Here is an 18916-nt window from a genome sequence, read left to right on the forward strand (position 1 = left end):
CTGGGCCCATCGATCCAGCCTGTCCAGGTCCCTCTGCAGAGCCTTCCTACCCTCGAGCAGATCAACATTCCCGCCCAGCTTGGTGTCGTCTGCAAACTTACTGAGGGTGCACTCAATCCCCTCATCCAGATCATCAATAAAGATATTAAACAAGACCGGCCCCAGTACTGAGCCCTGGGGAACACCGCTCGTGACCGGCCGCCAACTGGATTGAACTCCATTCACCACAACTCTCTGGGCCCGGCCCACTTTCCAGTTCCCTGAGGAACAAAACTCAAAACTGTGGGCATCACCAGTGGTTTAGGTCCTTGAACAAGCAGAGGTTTGTCCAGTAAAACCCTAGGCCACTGAAAAAGGGAACTATGCCCCCTGCTACAGAGAAGGGCAGAACAAAGGAAAAAGCCTGGTCTCAGCCATGGAGAAAGCTTTGTCTCTGCCCCCATCAGAGACCAGTGGGATGGGTATTACGTATCCTGTTTGTGGCAGGGTTTGTGTCTGTCTTGGTGCTGTCCTACTACAAATAAATATTAATAGGTGTATATATAGGTAATTCAGGGGTTTTTTCATGCTGAACTTGTATCTGCCTTTCAGAAGTGCTGAGCACAAAGAGCAGCTCTCCGTAATTCCATGTGTGCAGTGCTTTTAAAAATTATCAGGCCTTCAATGTTCTCCAACTAGCACTGGGGGGGAAGTAAAATAAGTGAATAATTCTCAAGAAAATGTACTTTTTAATCTTTCTTACCTGATCCTCACCCTTCTGTACAGCATGAAGTGAGGGAATAAAGGCAGAAGAATTGAATTTTGGAGATGACCAAATGCATTGAAAATTTTAACATGGTGGTTTAGTAAGCAGTGAGAGGCTGTCCCAAGGCAGCACGATACTGATGGCTCGGTATGAAATGCAAGGGAGAGCTTTTAAATAAATAAATAACATGTGAAAAGAGCTCCTCCAGCCCAGTTTTTATTCAGCAGGAGGATGGATACGAAGGAGTGGGGGGGAGGGCCCATTTCCGAGCTAAGCGGTGGTGAAAATATGCTCATTCAAATGTAAAGAATTTTTAATTGGGGGAGAGGGAGACTAAGAGCAGGCGGGACTGGAACGGGGAGAGAGCAAGGAGGGGGCAGAGCGAGGGAGCGATGGAATGACAATTCTTAAAGATGCATTAAACTGCAGGGAGCCTAAAGTAGGCTTAGAGATGAGCCTAAGTAACTGGGACAAAGTCTGCTCAGAAGCCACAGATGGGCCTTGGCTTTCACTATTATCTGCTTGAACTTACAAAGGGGAGGAGAGAGAGGGAAGGGGGCGAGGGTAAGGTGCTTCCTCGCCTCCTTCTCCCTTGGCATTTGCATCAAGAGAAAAAGTATTGTTCCCTTCCACTTGCATGGAGAGAGGCAGGAGGGACGGAGGGTGGGAGAAAGCAGCAGCTCCCGGTAGCTCAGGGGATCAGACAGCCCTGGATTCTTCCATCCTGTTTCTGCCAGGCAGGGTGTTAATGTGGCGTGAAAGCAGTTTAAAGCCCTGGGCCTCTCTCTCAGTCAGCAGGGTGTCCCATGCAGGCCAAAGTCCCCAGTGGGTGGCTGTCAGTGGCAGTTCGGTCAGTTAGGCAGAAATTTATTAGTATTATATTTTCCCCCATTTTTTTGTTAGAGCAGTGGGGAGAAAGTGACAGCTGTATTAGGGGTTGAAATGCCTCCAGAGGGATCAGAAGACATCTACAGAGAGGGCTTCTGACAAAAACCCCTTTCAGTATGTCTTAGCAGCAGCTTCCAAAGATATCAAGGAAAAGAAAAGGGAAGGTTTTCTGCTTCTGGAGGGCTCAGGCTCCTGCCTTTTTATTTCTCTGTTTATTTCTCTGTTTGTTTATTCCTTTCCAGCCTTTCACAACATAGGCATCCTTCCCTTTAGCACCCCAGTGCCTGAGAGAAGAGTAACCGCTCTGCTCCCTCCTCTAGCTTGCTCATCTCTTGCTCTTTGTCTGATTTCCAAATAACGAAAAGTGGAGGCTTTGAGGAAAAAGGTTGTCTCAGAGTCACGTCTGAAGGCAAGTCCTCCCTCAAGGCAATGCTGAGTTCCTCTGCCACCAGTGCTATCAGGCTTGCCAGAAATATTTTAAGCAGTCAAAATGGCTTTGTACTTTTTAATCTCTCTGTCTCTAACGATCCTTCCCTCTCTCACATCCCATCGTGTTCAGCTGTGGAGCTTGGGAGAGAAAAAAAGAAGGAAAAACCCCACAATCGCTTTTATCATTAACCCATTCAGCTGCAAATCCCCCTCCCCAAAGAAAATTCACAGACAGATTTGCATATGCAATCAACTGTATTCTTTATTTCTATAGCGCCTTCCTTATTAACCACCTCTCTCAAAGGAACTCTTCAGGAAATAAAATTGGTTAGAGATTAAATACAAGAAGTCAACCTTCCATGTTAAAATACTGCATTTTTTTGTGAGGGAGGCAACATTAGCTGGCCTTATCGTTAACACTGCTCGTTTTCACATCTGCTGCCCCATTGAGATGGGGCATTTAACATAGCAGATTGGGTTCTGTGCCAAGTAGCTGTGGGCAGCCTCCGTGTATTACTGATCTTGATCCTTCATTACCTTAACAGGTTTTACTGTCTAGGATTCTGATTTTTTTTTTTTCAGGCTTTGAAGCACTGTAGAGACTGAAATACAACGCTTGTTTTTTTCATTAATGTTTCAGAAGGTTTCATTCACACCCAACCAAGCTCTGTTTATTTCAGTTATTTCACCTTTCATGCAAGCAGAGAGAGAGCTGCGGCTGGACGAGCAGTACCTGCTGGGGGTCAGGAAGCTGCCACAGGTACTTGGGGCTGCCAGGTTTGGCAGCTCTCCTGACACTTGCATGCCCCCAGCTTTGGCTAGAGAGCTTCTTACAGTGATTGCTGGCAGTAGAAATGTGACTTTTGGGGGTATTTTTTCACTGAAAATAATACAAAAACCTGTTGAGAATTAAGATCCTAAATGGAAGGGATAGTATTTGAAATAAAAGAATGAAGATTAATATGATGCTTTCTTGTGTATATAGAAGATGTAGATATAATACATAAAGGAAGGAGTAACGCCATATATAGCACCTTTCTTTCTGATTGCAACTATGCAGTTGCTGAGCATCAAAAGAAATTCAGCAAAAGAGCATTTTCATGTTCATTAATCCTGTATGTCGTGTTCTGGGTATGTTTCTTCATTTTCTGAGATCCTGTTTTAAATCTGTGATTGTTAAACTCAGCATTTGAAGCTGTAAGTGAAAATCTGTAATATAGGAATTCACAGCTGGAGGCTCATGTGTCAGTTACAGTTGGACCGACGCTGCGTGCTTTACTGAGTACAAGCACAAAAGACCGCTTTTCCCATAAAGAGTTGGGAAAGTGGAAGAAATTACTTCTCAGGTTCTATCATCTGTAAGCAGTAGTACCAAATACTGTCATTTGGTAAAAAAAACAAGCAGGTAATTTTGAGTAGTCTCATTTACTGTAAGAAAGATAAGAAATTCCAGAGTGCTTGCCAGGGGGTTACTGAAAAACATCGGCATTGTTAAATAATTTCTCATTCAAACTCCAAAACAAAACTCAGATGGATGTCATTTTGTGCATAATCAATATCCAGAGACATCTCATTCCTTTGTGATAGTTTGTTTTCTGTTAACTGTGATGACAAGAAGAAATTTTGCACTAGCATTTGTTCACTCTTATTTATAAATGGAGAATAAATCCGCATTATAGTAACAGCAGTGCTCCCCAAGGCAACTTGTTCACGCTCCAGCAGGTGCTGGAGTTTTATTGTGAATAATCACGTGCCTGTTTCTGTGGACTTCAGTTATGGTTTAATAATTGAAAACTCATAAGACCACGAAAGTTTTTGTAAAATTTACAAATCCAAGGTTAAGCAACATTAAAAATAGATGGGAAAAGACATTGAGAGCTGGTCTACTTGGCATTTGGCCAGTTTCCTTTTAATAACGCATACACTCACCTGGTTAGGTCTTTGTAATCCCTATCCAAAAATAAACTGACACTACAGCTAGAGTCAGTGAGGGAGGTGTCACCGCCTAATTTCTGCTGTTTACAGTGAAACTTAAATAGTTCACGGTTTCGAGTTACTTAATGAAAGTATCAGACTGGAAATGTAGCTTTTAGATAAAAGCAGATACCTGCCTATATCAGACTTTGAAGAAAGTTGAAATGTTGCTTGTTTAAAATATTTTTAAAGGGTATTGTTTGCGTTTCAATTTAATGGGGAAAATTATTAAAATCCTAATTGAATTGAAATAGTATAGTGAAAATTGAATCAGGAGGGATATATAGATAGTGCAGCTATTCCCTGGCTTGTCTCAATGTATCGATGCTTCGGATACCTTTGAAATCCCTCACTAACACTTCTCACAGGGGCTTCTGGGTTTTGTGTTGCCCTTTGGCTAATCGGGATCTTGCTCCTACACTGCACGGGTTAGTTTTGTGTTGCCCTGAGCTTGTGATGCTGTTTGTGATGGCTTTTGAGGTCCCTGAACGTGCTTGGAAGCAGGGGTAAGGGGGACAGCACTCGTCCGGGGGTAGAGTAGTTAGGGGAAACAGCTAATGTCTGAAAGAAGATGTTTAGACACAGATGCTTTTATTGGAGTACTAAAACTGGAGCTGCACCCAGTGAAGTGAAAGCTTAGCAACCTGTGTGTGTCAGCAGAATCTTTGTTCGGAAGCGTAAATTCCTGGGAACAAAAATAATGAGTATTCTGTTGCCACTATTTTCTCTCCCAGCAATTGAATAACCTGTGCCTAAGGGTCAGAACCACAAGAATGGTGTCCCGGCCCTGGTTTTCTCTTTGCAGTCCTCAAATGCAGGCAGTCCTGGCCCAGAAATTCAAACCACATATGGAGAATATGACTGCGAGGAAGAATCTTTGATTTTGAAAATAGGAGAATAAAGAGAGGAAACCCAGAGAGTCTTACCACACACATACAGCCTCGCTCCTAGATGATTCGTTGCTCATTAAAAAGACAGTGATCAAGAAGTGCTCCATTTTGTAACAAATGTGGGAATTGCATGCAACTCCCTTGCCACCTGCCACTCTCACAACTGCCGCTCTCTTTCAGAGATCAAGGAGTGAACAAATAAAGAACACAAACCACCTTCCCTTGATGAGACACGATCTCTAATGTTGCAGCATCAGTTGTAATAGTGATAATGTTATGGCCGTAATGATCAAAAGATTTAAGAGAAAAAAGGATTGTAGGGGTAGTTAGTATTTTTTATTGGACTAACTAATATAGCTGGAAAAAATGGCCAGGCCTTCATCAGCTCAAGTAAAGTTGGGGAGACGATACTGTGCTGCTGTTGTCTTTGCTGTACCTGTTCCTGCATGAAGAGAGGAGCTCAAATTTTGCAGCTGTCAATCAGGGACTTCTTATGAGTCCATCAAAAACCTCTGCCTTAAAACTCACTTGAAAGCATGCACACAAGATGACATGTACTTGCATGTATTCTCCCTAGAGTGTGATAAGCAGCCTTGTGGCTGGTTCTGCTCCAGGAAGGATATCATCAAAAGAGGAGAGGGGGGCAAAATCAAGAAAAATCATATGCATATGAACTGACTTCACATTAGTAAAACCTGAACGTCACTATTTTAATACCTTTTCTTTGGTTCTTCTGTGTAATACATACCATTTCTTAAAATTAGGAAACACAAGCTTCACCCTTGTTTTAATACCAGCCAAGAGAGATAATCGTTGTGATTGTTGAAAAGGGGTAGGAAGGGGGAGAAGTAAGGAATTGCCATGAGGATTGCTATAAATAGAACTTTGCTATAGCAATGCTTTTAGGGGAGAGTGTTCTCACAGACAGGCTTGTAACGAAGAGGGAGCAGATTTATTGTGCAGGACTGTCAGCCTTTCTCTGAAAGATTTGTTGATGCTGTGCCAGTATGTTCAGCTTAATACTCTTGCACTTCTGCCTAAGAATCCCCCCTCTGTGCTTTTTGCCTAAGATTTTCTGTATTCGTAAATCGTTCTTTCCATTGCAGTACAAGGAACAGCACTATTTATTTGAGAAGGATTCTGCAGTTTAATTTAGAAGAATGGTTCCGCTACCTTACAGGGATGCTTTCTTGCTTTGAACTGTTGAAGCTGATCTCAACCAGTCTTGGCATACTCCATGCTACCATGGGCTTTGTGGAAGTGGAGATGGAGGAACCTTTTTCCTGTAGTCTGAACAGGGACAAAGAAACAAAATATTCTATTTTTTTTTTAAAGGCATTTTGATCTAATTGTTTAGTGTAGCTAAGGCTGAAACAATAACAAATCCTGCATTATTGTCTGTAATTTCAGACTATCACGTGAGAGCTTTCTTTTCCTCCTCCTTCCCGCACAAACAATCATTTTTAATTTCTATGGACGTGTTCTTTCACTGGGAGGTGGGCAGGCCCTGCTGCTTGCTGCCAGAGTCAGCAGAAAGGTTCAACCAAGTCAGCCTCAGTTGGCTTTGGGCACTCATTCAAAAGCAGGTATCAAACAGAAGCAGAGAATTTAATTTTATTTTATTGTTTTTGTTCTTTCCTAAATTGTATCTACATCAGTCCCTTAATCTTTCTGAATTTAATGAGCATATTTTAATGTTCTTTTGTCAGAAAGAACTCAAGACTAGACATACCTGTGCTGCTGTTTCTTTCTTTTCTCCAGCTGAAAGAGGAGGCTGAAAGTCCGCACTAGACATTACAAAAATGGGCAGAATCCACTCACTAACCTCCTCGTTAGCCTCGTCCCAGAGGTCAGAGCTGAGGAGAACTGAGGGCAGAATCTCACCCCTGTCTCCTTGGCATGTCATATACGCGGCAGGTCATCCCAGAATCATCCCTGAGGAGTAACTCTCTTCCCTATTTTAACCATAAAATTACTCATTACTGTGGCCAGTATGTTAGTGGCAATCGGTGAGGCCATTTGTGTTCAAAACAGTTTCCAGTCACAGGCTGTCTTTAGTCATGAGGCATATCAAGATGATTGCATTTAGAAATTGGGATGGATGGCAGCTGTTCAAATATTCCTTGAAAAAATGTTATCATACGGCTCAACTATAAATCTCACAAACATCCTAGTCCCCCTGTTACACAGATAGAAATATCTTGCACTTGTTGGCTAGAACTTAATGGTTAACTGTCATTGACTTTCCTCTTCTGGAAAAAATACCTGATGTAATGGGAAGGTTTACTGGTGGTGGTGATTATTCCATGAATGGGCTCTTCTGCGTTGCTGGGTGTCACAGCAAGGTGCCCTCCAATGGCAGGACCAAGACCTGTGTGAAAAGTGACGCCTGAGAGTGTCAAATTCAGAGATGCCTGTAAGTAGGAAAAGGGATGCATTAGGCACCGCCCTTTTTAGGAAAGTATTTTTATAGGTTCAGGAATAGAAAATTTCATTTTCTTAATTTGTTTTTCTTTTTTTTCCTCTAGCCTGTTTCTAAATGTCAAAAATCTGAAGAGATGTGAGTGCCTCTAATGCTTGCCGCATTAGGCTGATTGTCGTGGGGGGAGACAGCTGTGTGCTGTCTCAGTATATAGGGGAGGAAATCAAAAGTTCACCCCAGAGCAGACACTCCTGTCAGTCATAACGCATCACTGAGCAAGATGAACCTTCCCTCCTCCCTCCTGCTGGCAAACACCATAGAGGGGCCCATTGTTGCAAAACCTGTTATCAGAACAGACATGCTACAGTGGCATATTTCATCCATAGGAAGCTTTAGCAACACTGTATGTATTGATCACAGCAGCTTAATCGAAGAATAGCTGATGAATGAACATATGGGTAATGCTTAAAAGGAGGTTGCTAGTTGGAGCTGGAAGCATTGTATTTTGATCAGATTTGTAGGTTTGTGCTCATTACAGTTTCTCAGGCCTATGGTAAAATGTCACAAATATAATTGTAGTTGACATATCATCAAAAAGGAGAGGCCACTCTTTACCCTAATGTTGACTCGCCTTGACAATCCAGTGGCCCATAACATTTGACCTGTAATCTCAACAGAGTTATAACAGTAAGTGGGATCAAGTCCAGTCAAACCTTCACAAGGCTGCTCCAGGAACGTATGAGAGTGTCTCAAGAGGGGACAGTCTGTCTGTCCCTGAGTTACTGTTGCACAAAGATGCTGACAACAGCACTGTATGGTACTCTGCAATTAGAAGCTCCTTCAGTTTGAGCCACGTCTCAGCTCTAAGCACTTCAGTCTTTAAAAGACTGGGCAAAGTGTTTCTACTCTAGTCTGTCAAAAATAAAGAATGGGTGTATGTAGAGGCAGAAATCATGGTTGTAACAAAATTCCTACCAGCCTGTTGGTGACTGTAGTAGGAGTCTTTTTAAATGAAATCATCTGCTGCCTGCCAGAAGGAGGGATGTGATGCCTTAGTCCAGGTATGCAGCGTAGCTTCCTTTTGCAATTTGCTCTGTATTGCATTTGCGGCAAACAGCACTCTTTTTTCTCAGTGGTTTCGATGCTCTGCAAGAGACGGAGTTAGAGTTGCCATGTACGCTGCAGCAGGTCGATTATCACAGCTATATTTCCCCTCCCTCATCTTTTTTTAGGAATACCATCTGTTTAGTCATTAGCCCCATCAGCTCTCATTAATTGAGTCATGTCTCATTTAGGCTGCTGTATTAGCTTCTCATTGTTCCCTAGATAAGGAATCGCAGGCTTTTTTCCAGATGCCTTGCTTCCTGTTGAGCTCTGTCCAAAGTCAGGTGTCAGCTGGAGAGCAAGGAAGGGATCCAAACCCAGGCTATCTTTCAAAGCCTCATGCCAAACTGCCAGCCTGTTCCTTCAGGGCACCAAGTGCCAACTTGTCTGTGCTGGCCCAGCTTTGGAGAGTCATGCGGAATATGGAACGGCCTTGACTAAAGAGAGGAAGCCTTCTGTCTCTTTTCCCTTTTGATTTCTCTGCCTTTCATCATCTCTGCTACAGCTAATAGGTTTTTTTCCTCCCTCCCAATGGCACAGTGGGTGCATCTAAGTATCAAAACCCTGATGCAGAACAGATATTAAGAACAAATCACCTAGAAGGAAATGATGGGTTGCATTTCAATTAGCACACTTTGGTTACACAGATTTAGTCCTGTCACAGAAGTTTATCAAGAAAGCCTTCAGAAAAGCAAGGAGAAAAAAGGAGCCCTCCTGTGTAGTTGAATTTCAACACTGGAGGGCTGAGGGTTTGTTACAAAATCTTCTGTTTAACTCAGTTGTTCCAGGCTTATGTTTTTTTACCATTAGTTTTATTGAGCTTGCTGAGTTGATTTTTATTTTTTGAAGGGTAGAAGGATTAGTTACAGCACAGCCCTTTGATTTGATTTCTTATCCTTAAAAGAGCCCAATTTGAGTGGGAGAATGTGTTAGAAACTAACCAGCTCGCTGCAGAATGGATCATTGTTAAGACTACAAAATGTAGGTGTGAGTTTGCGAAAGCTGCCTGAGAGCAGGATTAGGAAGGTGTTGAAGTAATCAAGGCTCCTCAGAGTGATTTACAAAGAAATGAATTAATTAGAGCAAATTGTGAGTTCACAGTTTTCTGGAATGACCTGCCTGGCTTGTATGCTCTGAGGCCTTCAGACAATATATGATCCCTAAACATTTTAAGCACTTTGCCAAAACAGCGAAAACAAAATGTGGAGCTGCTGAAAGAAAAATGTTTCTTTTCGCAGACAATTTAGGTGAAAGCCTGTTATGTCTGTGTGGTTTTCCCAACTTGCTTAGCTGTCAAATAATTAAACATTAACAATAAATTCTTCTTCTGCTCCTGTCGTTCCCGTGTACATCTGCTTTCACTTTCGTTTTGCTGCAGTGAGATGCCTACAGTTTCTTTCTGGGGCTTCCTTAACACATGTCAAATGGAGGATATAGCTTCCTCCAAAGTTTTGGTTCCATGTATGTGTCACGTTTGCTAAATCTCCTAGAAAAAAACTGCCAGTGTAGTGATGACCTTCACTAGTGGGCAAAAATTTGGAAAATTCTCAATCTGGAATGAAACAGCACATGGACTCTAAATCTACAGTGTTAGATGTAGGTGATGCTGAGCAACCAAAATTACTTTCCATGGAAGACCTGAACTACCTGTGCATTTCAACTTGACCTTCCCTCCCAGAAATGCAGTGTTTACTTTGACCTGTCATACTGTGCATTCGAGGCCAAAGCTAGTGATTTACTAAGACTTAAGAGGACGTAATTCCTCGGCCGTCTGTTCTACGCTGTGCAGCCTCTCTGCTTACCTTGGTGCCTGGCAAGTGCTTAGCGGGGCTAGGCAAGTTATTTCTTCTCCCTGCAGGGCTACTTCTGGTTTCCATTGCTGCCTCCTTTATATCGCTGCTCTAATTAACCTCTTAATGTGAAGCAGCCATAGACTATCACAAGCTGTTTGCATTGCATATATTTTATTGCCTGTCCTGTCTTCCTCCAGCGCCTTTTGATTCCAGGAGAAAATAAAATACTAAAAGGCAGTTTTCTTCAGCCAGAAATCATGTATCTACATATGAAAAAATGTATAATTTATTAGCTCCAGTTCCTGTGATATCTTTGTAGATTGTATCATAAATACATTAAAAAATTATGGTTCATCATTCAAATGGTTTACAGTCTAAATAAGAAAAACAAACGTGAAGTTTGTAGAATAAAGCATAATTTTTAGAGAATTGCCTCAAAATGGAAAACTTAAAAAAAAAAAAAAATTGTACCCAGTTCTTTCGTAAATGCTGTGACAGTGATGTTTCAAGCCTTTATTCACTGCTTCTTCTCATCCTTGCAAAGACTCTACAAATACCTATTCTAAACCAAGGTGTGGCAGGGTGAAGCTTCAAAGCTGTTGATTTCTTTATAGGGAAAGCTTTAGCTGGCTTCCTAACAAGCCACCTAGCTTCAAACTTAATTGTAAATGGATTCTGGTTCACCGAGGTGCCAAGATGTCCATAATGTCTCCATATCTGCTTGTCGTTTTGCAAATCAAAAGAATGCATTAATAGTGATGAATACACTGAAGTCAAGTTGAACAGCACCTGTGATTGTACTGTCTGGGAGAAGAAAAGAGCTCAAGGATTACCAGGGCCTTCCATCTCTACACTAACTGTACAGTGCCTGTGGAGACCTGACATGCTGTGGATATGCACTGAGCTCAGGATTTGCCTATGTAACCAGCTTGCGTTAACCCTTCCGTAGGTGGCCTGCCTTGTTCTTTCCCAGGCTGCTAGGCTAAAGCAGAGGGGTGAGCAGGGTTATCCCTAGAGCCAACAAGCTTGTGCTTCTTAGGAGGTTTAAAATCAGCTTGTCATAGTGAGCCAAATACAGACATTTTTCTGATTATCATCTGAGGAAGAGAATGAGTGGGGATAGTTGTTTGCCTGTAAGTATCGTTTCTAGGAGCTGAGAGGCTTAGCGGATTAATCTTCCTTCTGGGATGTGGATCAGGCTGAAGTGCAGGGCAGGATGATTATTAAGACTGAAATTCTCTGTCAATTTGTTGACAGAGATAGTTTCTCTGCATCAGGACGATGGTGGCAGAAGCGTCTCATCTCAGAGGCAGCACAGGGAACAGGGCATATCTGAGATGAGACTAAGAATGGCAGGCTTCTTTCTGGAGGGAAGGGAGGCTGGTTTTGCAACGCCACATTTCTTTAAGTCTTCCTGCTGTAAGAATTACTTTCTTTTTTCCTGCAGAGTTTTTTGTAAGGACTACAAGCATTGCAGAGAGCAGCACTGATCAATGGCCTGTTTCTGATGTTCTTTTGAGGGCTGGAACAGTCCTTTCTCTGTCCCTTCAAGGCTGGAGGTGCTTCTTTATTTTCTCCTCAAAGACCAGAAGGTCTTTTGCTGTCATGTTCAGAGTTGGAGTGGTGGTTGCACTAAAGCTATGCTAAATGCTGCCTCGGTGCCAAGCAGTTACCCAGCAAGGAGTGTTGCTTTTGACGCTTCCTTCTTTCTCAGACTTTGCTGGTCCTTGCCTCCAATTTCTCCTTCCCCTTGAGAAATAATCATTCCGTCTGGAGCATTCATTGTAGGTTCCTAATGTCACGAATGCAGAGAACACATATACATTATATTTATTTTTGCTATATTCATTTTGCACTGTGAGACGTTCTGTGTCAGGAAGACACTGACATGCATGCTTATATGAGCTGCATTGCATTGATGTTGGCTTTAGTCCTGCTTCACATTCACATTGCAGCACTGCGCAGGAGTCCAGGTAGCAGAACAAGACTCTTAACTGTGCTGGGTGCTGGACAAACATAGCAGAAAGACATCCAGTATTTTTCATCCTGCAGGGTTTCTAAGTGTGAGATCTGCAGTTGCAGATGGAGGCTGGCATGCAAGGACACAAGGAGCCAATAGTGGTCATTATGATATTCTTGTAGTAATTTTTTAATTTGAGGGATGTTAAAAATGGAAGACAGGTAAAACTGGGACCTCTTTATTCTGTAATATTTAAACAGTGCCCTTTTGATTTTGTTTATTTTGTATTGAAGGTATATTACTTCAGTTTTGAAGAAAGTGGTATGTTAGGTTCTCACTTAGGAGCTTGTCTCTTAAATACTCATAAGAAATGTGAATTTGCACTGGACTTCACAGTAGAAAGAGCGGCAGGGTTGGGGTTTTATAGTTTTGGGTGAGTTAAATACTCATAAGAAATGTGAATTTGCACTGGACTTCACAGTAGAAAGAGCGGCAGGTTTGGGCTTTGATAGTTACGGGAGCTTGTAGACAGGTGTGTTTGCATCCTGAGGCAGAAAATATCTTTGTGAGTGCAAGTTTTTGTCATCGTATTTGGTTTAAATGCAGCCCCAGGAACTAGTTTCTGGAAAGGTCTTCTCCAAATGCGACCTGTCTTAGCATGCTTGTCTTCTCTCTTAGGAGTGTGTTTTGTACTCAGGCTTCTCCTTCAGGCTAGTCTGAGTTTAGATACTGAAGCACGTGTTTAAATGATTCTCTATGCTCCAGAAACATTTTTATCCTGCTTGCATATTTTATTTTAATTTTGGTGCAGGGTTGGTTTTTTTTAAAGATTGAAAAAAAGATAAAAACAGTTCTCTTGGCCATTTCTCTTCATCTGCGTTTCAGTTTTTTCCATTGGGCATTGTAGGAGAGAGATGTGCGTGCCTGACCTTGGATCAGTTCTTCTTACAAAGCTTTCGAGTCAGGAGACTTAATCCTTCTTTTCATGCTTCACCTCTGCACAATCAAGGCCAACCTTTGAGGGGAGAGCATAATTATTTAGTGTGGCAGGCTGGGCAGATGGCAGGGTAAAAATGCATGTGAGATATTTTGGTTACTTCTGGGGAACAACTCCCATCATCTAAAAGATAGTTGGTATAATTTGAGCCGTGCCTTCAGTTCTTTGAAGGGGCAGTAGCTGGGGTATGTGTCTGTGCCTCAAGGCTTTCCACAGTTTCAGTTGCCTTGTAAAAGGCGCTTTTTGAAAACTCTCTGGCGCCAGTGCTTAGAAATGGCCAGATGGCACTGAAAGGGTCAAGTCAGGGCCTTGCCTGCAGCTCCAGGACATCCCACTCAGGCTGTGTTTTGTATTTCTATTTGAACTGGCAGGTTTTTAATCCTAGTCTACTTCTATTTTAATGTCTTATTAAGTAATGGAGACACGTGCAGAATCACCTAAACAAGAAGTCCTAGAAACCCATTCCTTTGACATACCAGGAGCTCCGGCATTCAATGTCTCTTCTTTCCAGTCACCCCTCTGCCACCTCTTCCCCCACTGCACATTCCCAGCAGAAGGAGACCCATGAGAATTCACACACTGCTTGAGGACCAACGCATCCGTGTCACAGTGGCTGCAAGCGGATTAGTAAATTCACTTTAATAGGGAGTGCTGGGAATGGGAGCAAGTTCACAAACAACTGTGCAGTCAGGTGTATTAACTGTTTCCATGCAAAAAAAGCCGACTACAAGCCAGGGAAGATGGTGCAGATCGAGGTGCAAGATTCGTGCCTGCTCATGCCCTGTACAGAATGCACTGCCCTGCTATAAATTTTGATGAAGCCTTCCTGAGGCAAAGTGTTGTTGAAACATATATCAGTATGCTGTAACCTGGCAAACCCCGGAGGGCAAAGCGTTGTACCTGAAGCAGAGAATGATTAAAATATTAGGCTGACACATGTGTGATATCTGAAAAGTTTTCTGCCACAGCCACTAAGCCCCTTAACATTGTGCTTTGGAATGTGGCCACGAGTCATAAAAATGTCTGAACAGGCAAGAGGGTTGGTAGTGTCATAAATAATAACGGCACTGCCCTCCAAACATGTGTGAGCACAGAGAGAAAAGGAGAAATAAGGAGCAGAACAGGATGACACGGGGAGATTTATTAACCTTAGCAGATGTAAGATTTAAGATTGGAAATTTCCTGACGAAAAAACCAAACAAAATACTGTAAGATTTCCTAAAATAAAAAAGGGAAGGCTCTGATTAGTGCTTAGTATGTCACTGGCTGACATTCACGGGCTGACATTTATTTTTAGTTGCAGCTATAGTAAAAGATCCAAAAAGAATTGAGCTGTGTTAGTTTAGTTTAGTTTGACACACCATACTGTCGCTCTGCTTAATCTACAGTGCGTGCTAGGCGAAGGAAATTCAGATTCCAGGAACAGTGACTTCAGTGGAAAGTAATATTTTTTCCTGTATGGTGAAGAAGATGCAGTGAAACACCGCCATTTTCAGCAGAAGCTGACAGTGGTAGCATTAGAGGATGTTATGTGAGTAAAAAGTCTTGTCCCAGACTATGTGCTTTTGCACAGAAGTCACTGTGAGCAGCAGAACTGATAAACCCTGGTTTCTTAAGGTTGTGTCCTATGGATTGATTTTTTGGTGTAGCAAGATTTGGAAAGCTTCGCCTGAAAATGGTATTCATAATAAGCCTCTCTCATGCAGAAGCTTTGGTGTCTGACAGAAAAATGCCTTCCCCACTGCTGTTGCTATAGACTTATCTGGTATCTGCTGCTGCCTGGGGGTGACAACAGCTCTGCATCGCAGCTCTGCTGTCCAATGAATGGTAAATGCTCTGAGAGGAAAAGTTGGTAGCTATTTTTGCTGTGTCTTTTGTTGCTGCCATGTTGCTGTCCGTGATCCTCTTTTAACCACATAGTTCTCATCGATGCCCCAGTTTCTTTCAAATGCTGAACAAGGTACTCCAAAGACCTGGCTGGATTCAGCGCTGTACGAGAGAACCAGCGATGTCAGCACATCTCTCCTTCAGCGCCTTTCAAAGCCAGGTTTGAGGAATGTGCTGAAATACAAACAAAATGTCCCGCTGTGGACATTAAGAGAAATTGTGAGGATGTCGTGGTTAGTAGTCTCAAGGCAGCGCTAGAACTAGCCGTATGTGCAGGGACACCTGATCTTCCCCAATAGCCAAGATGAAATCATCACCTCGTCTCCTTTGGGCACTCTGTGTTGCACTTGGGGCTGTGCCTGACTTTCCAAGTATCAGGTGGTTCTTACATGGCTGCTTCAATTTGCAGTTGTAAATAGCCATCCACAGACAAAGACAGGTTTATGGACTTTGGTGCTTATTCTTGTTTATTCAGTGTGACCTTAATCTCTCTGTATCTTCCTGTGCTGGGTTACATATAGGGATGCAGCTTGCAGACTAACATCTCATTGACGGAGTCAGCTTGCACTAATTTAATACATTTATATAAAACAATGTGACAGGACAGTCCATGAAATCCCTTGCCCCAGTAGTGCTGTTTACATACTTGAAAATACTTCGACAGCCCTGAATGATATGAAAAATAACGTCGACATTTAATAATAAATAGTATTTTCAGCTACAGGCCAGGCTTTCTGCACACAGGAATTGACAGACCCAGACCCATCCTGCAGAGCAAGGAAGGCCAGTAAAAAAGCCAGGGGTCTATAGTAATGCCAATAGAGCATAAACCCCTATTAGTAGGGTTTTGGATGCTTTATAAAGGTGTAAGTTTTATACTTTATAAATTGAGGCTTTTAGGAGAAGTAGGTCAGAGTGAGTTGGAAATGGTCACAGGTGAGAAGCTGTAGAAATGGTGAACTCTTCACCTCTAAAGAAACTAGTTTAACCACAGGATACACAATCAGGCAGGTGAAGTTACCCACAGAATCATAACATCAGACTAAAGATAGGTCTAACCCATCTGAAGACAAGGTGATAAAGTTAGGAATGTCCCTTTGTTGTCCTTCGTGCAGATGTACCTTAGTTTTTAGATGGTAAGAGAGGATGCTTCTCTGACACTGAAATCTTTTTGCGGGAGGCAGTTCTCAGCTTCACCTGTAATGAGACCCTTTCTACCCGAGCAACTTACTTTCTTAAACTTAGGTTATGATTATTTGTAACAGGCCAGCCAATCTGTTAACATTCCTTAAAGTTTGAGAACTTCAACATTTTTGTTGTTAAGATTCCTTCCTTTCTGCGAAGATTATGAATACAGTGCTGCATATATTATTTGATGCAAAATTAGTAATACATTATTCACGATTCATTTGCTGTATTTTTTGCTGTATTTTCTGCAAAGAACATTTTTTCTCTCTCTGAAGTACTTGTTTTCGCCGTGACTGGATCCTTGCACTCTCCTAGCCTCCGACTCAGGTCAAGGTGCAGCTGAGGAGGTTAAATAATGGGACTTTTTGCTAATGCAGTGTCAGATCCCAGTAGGTCGCTGGAATACATTGCAGCACCCATTAAGGTGTACATTGGAAACCATTTTGAAATTTGTAGATTTGATATACCAGCAGACAAAGGCCAAGTTAGAAAGAAAAGTAACACTGGACTTCAGAGAGATTACGGACTTTTTTGCATTGCAGCACTGATAAAAGCTGCCTCCCCACATCCCCTTTTCTGAGCTGTAGCAAACAAAGCTGAGCTTTTTAGCTGTGTCTCTGGAATAGAAATGGACATCAGAAGCCGCATGTAAAATAACCAAACCGATATACAATTGCAAACTCAGATAATCTCTTTAGCTTGGTTTCCTCCAGTAAGCAGCAGCTCTCTGAGTCACTATTGAGAGACTTAGAAAGCACCCCCGGAGCTGTGCTGCGGGAAACTCGCTTTTCCTGACTTCCAGGCCGCGTTTCTTTTTTTGTTTTTATTCTTTTCTCCCCACATCTCCCGTCTTTGCCTCCTTCTCTGTTTTTGTCCATGCAAACATTATAAAAGGCCTAAAAGTGGATAAGTGTCTGCTTCTAGTGTATTTAAGAGGGAGTACCATGCAGAGAATCCCCCAAGACAGCTGCTTTGGTTCCAGGCCAAGCCGGCATTAGTGCTAGAGGGAATTAATTATAATATATTAATATATAAACATAGAATATATGATGCATTTATCTCTTGAAATGGACTTGTTCGTTAACTTTGTTTATAATTATTATTCTTTGCATTTGAATACTGTCACCTGAGGATCTCGGTATACTTTGTCTGCCTTTAGGTACGTGCAAAATACTGTGTGATGATGGGGACCTTTAGAAAGCCTCTGCTATATTTTAATACCTTGGGAACATACTGCTTAGTGTATGCATACAGCATACAGCTGTGAGCATGAGACAGAGTTCTAGGGTATTGAATTACACTGCTGCGGGAGAACAGCAGTGAAAGCACTGGTGGGATGCAAAAGCAGCATCTTTTAATTTCAGAATGCAAGATAGAAGAGATACTAAACTGTCGAATTAGAGAAACAGTTTATGGAATGTCCTAGTTCTTAATTGCAGATTTCCTTTTGTTTTTATTACATTACCTGGATGCTTCCCTAGCATGCACTCAGTTCCTGTATCTCTCAGTTTTCTCTTTTTTGTTATCTAATTATGGAAATTGATTTTAATACAACAAATAAGCATATTTAGTGAACGTGAGTCACAGGGACAGTTTCTTACTCTCCAGTACAAACTGCTAATGATGGGCCAGTTCTCTGAACTGCAATTCTTAGCTATAAGAATCCCAGTTTTTCTGGTTTTCTATTGAGAATTTCCTGCACTTTATTCCATATAATTGGCAGTGTGTACAGACCTCACCCAGCCCAAGGGTGTATTAAAGGCCCACGAATCTCACAGATGTTCACAGATGGCAAGTGCTCTGCCATCACGTTCCCTGTGGCAACACATGGCTCATTCCCTGTGCTGTCAGCATCCTCTCCAAAGTGCTGCCCTAAAGCTGTGAGGGGTAAGAAGGGAAAGGCTCCCTTGGGCACTCCCTCCTTGCTCATTTACTATTCCTCTGCTGCACCATTTCCACATCTTCTCCTAGATCCATCAGTAAGGATGTTTAGGAAAAACTGAATTGCACAGCCACAGGGTCAAAGACAAAATCATTTCCTGGGGCAACGTGTGAACGAGGTGGGCTGCTCCCCACCTTCACTCCCATCCAGCAGGGCTAACCACCTCCCTCATCTTCTGGGAAAGAGAACAGACTTTTAGCAGCCAGAGTTCACCAAATGCAGTGAGTTCACCAAGGCCTGGCTACAGCAGCAGCCAAAAAAACGCAAAGGATGCAAATGCCATTACCCTCTCACTTCCTCCCCAATCTGGCCCTGGTCAGGGCTGCAAGCTCGGCAGCAGGTTGGTCTGCTGAGGGCAATAGCAATGTCTCCTGGCTGTTGCCCTGCTGTGCTGGAAGGATGGGTGAGCAAGGGGAGCCAGGAACAGCACAGGCCTGGGTTTGCATCAGCTGGGCTGCGTGGCTGCCCACGCCGTCTGCCACTCCAGGCAGCTGCCTGCTGTGCAGACAGTTGATGCCAGCCTTGATCTGTTTATAAATGTATATTCTCATCTGCAGCCACTGAGACGTAGATTTATGGCAAAGTTTTGGATGAGACTACTGTGGTGGGTAATCTGGTTGGGAACACTTATTGATATATTTGATCACTAAGGAAAATATACTGCAGTGCTCTTTCATGTGAAAGAAGTATATTCAAA

The 18916-nt window shown here is 42.5% G+C and overlaps 1 protein-coding gene across 2 annotated transcripts in view; it reads left to right on the forward strand.

Moving 5' to 3' along the window:
* The window catches only part of HS6ST1 (heparan sulfate 6-O-sulfotransferase 1), a 141610-nt gene that overhangs the window by 57316 nt on the left and 65378 nt on the right, over window positions 1-18916 (forward strand). The window contains exon 2 of one of the 2 annotated variants that reach the window (XM_009284284.1): window positions 2743-2822. The exons of the other annotated variant lie outside the window; for it this stretch is intronic. Within the exon in view, the coding sequence (XP_009282559.1) occupies window positions 2743-2822 (80 nt within the window). The remainder of the gene's footprint in view (window positions 1-2742; window positions 2823-18916) is intronic. 2 annotated transcript variants of the gene reach the window in all.

The sequence above is a fragment of the Aptenodytes forsteri genome, unplaced genomic scaffold (assembly GCF_000699145.1).
Source record: "Aptenodytes forsteri isolate BGI_AS27 unplaced genomic scaffold, ASM69914v1 Scaffold278, whole genome shotgun sequence".
NCBI classification, from domain to species: domain Eukaryota; kingdom Metazoa; phylum Chordata; class Aves; order Sphenisciformes; family Spheniscidae; genus Aptenodytes; species Aptenodytes forsteri.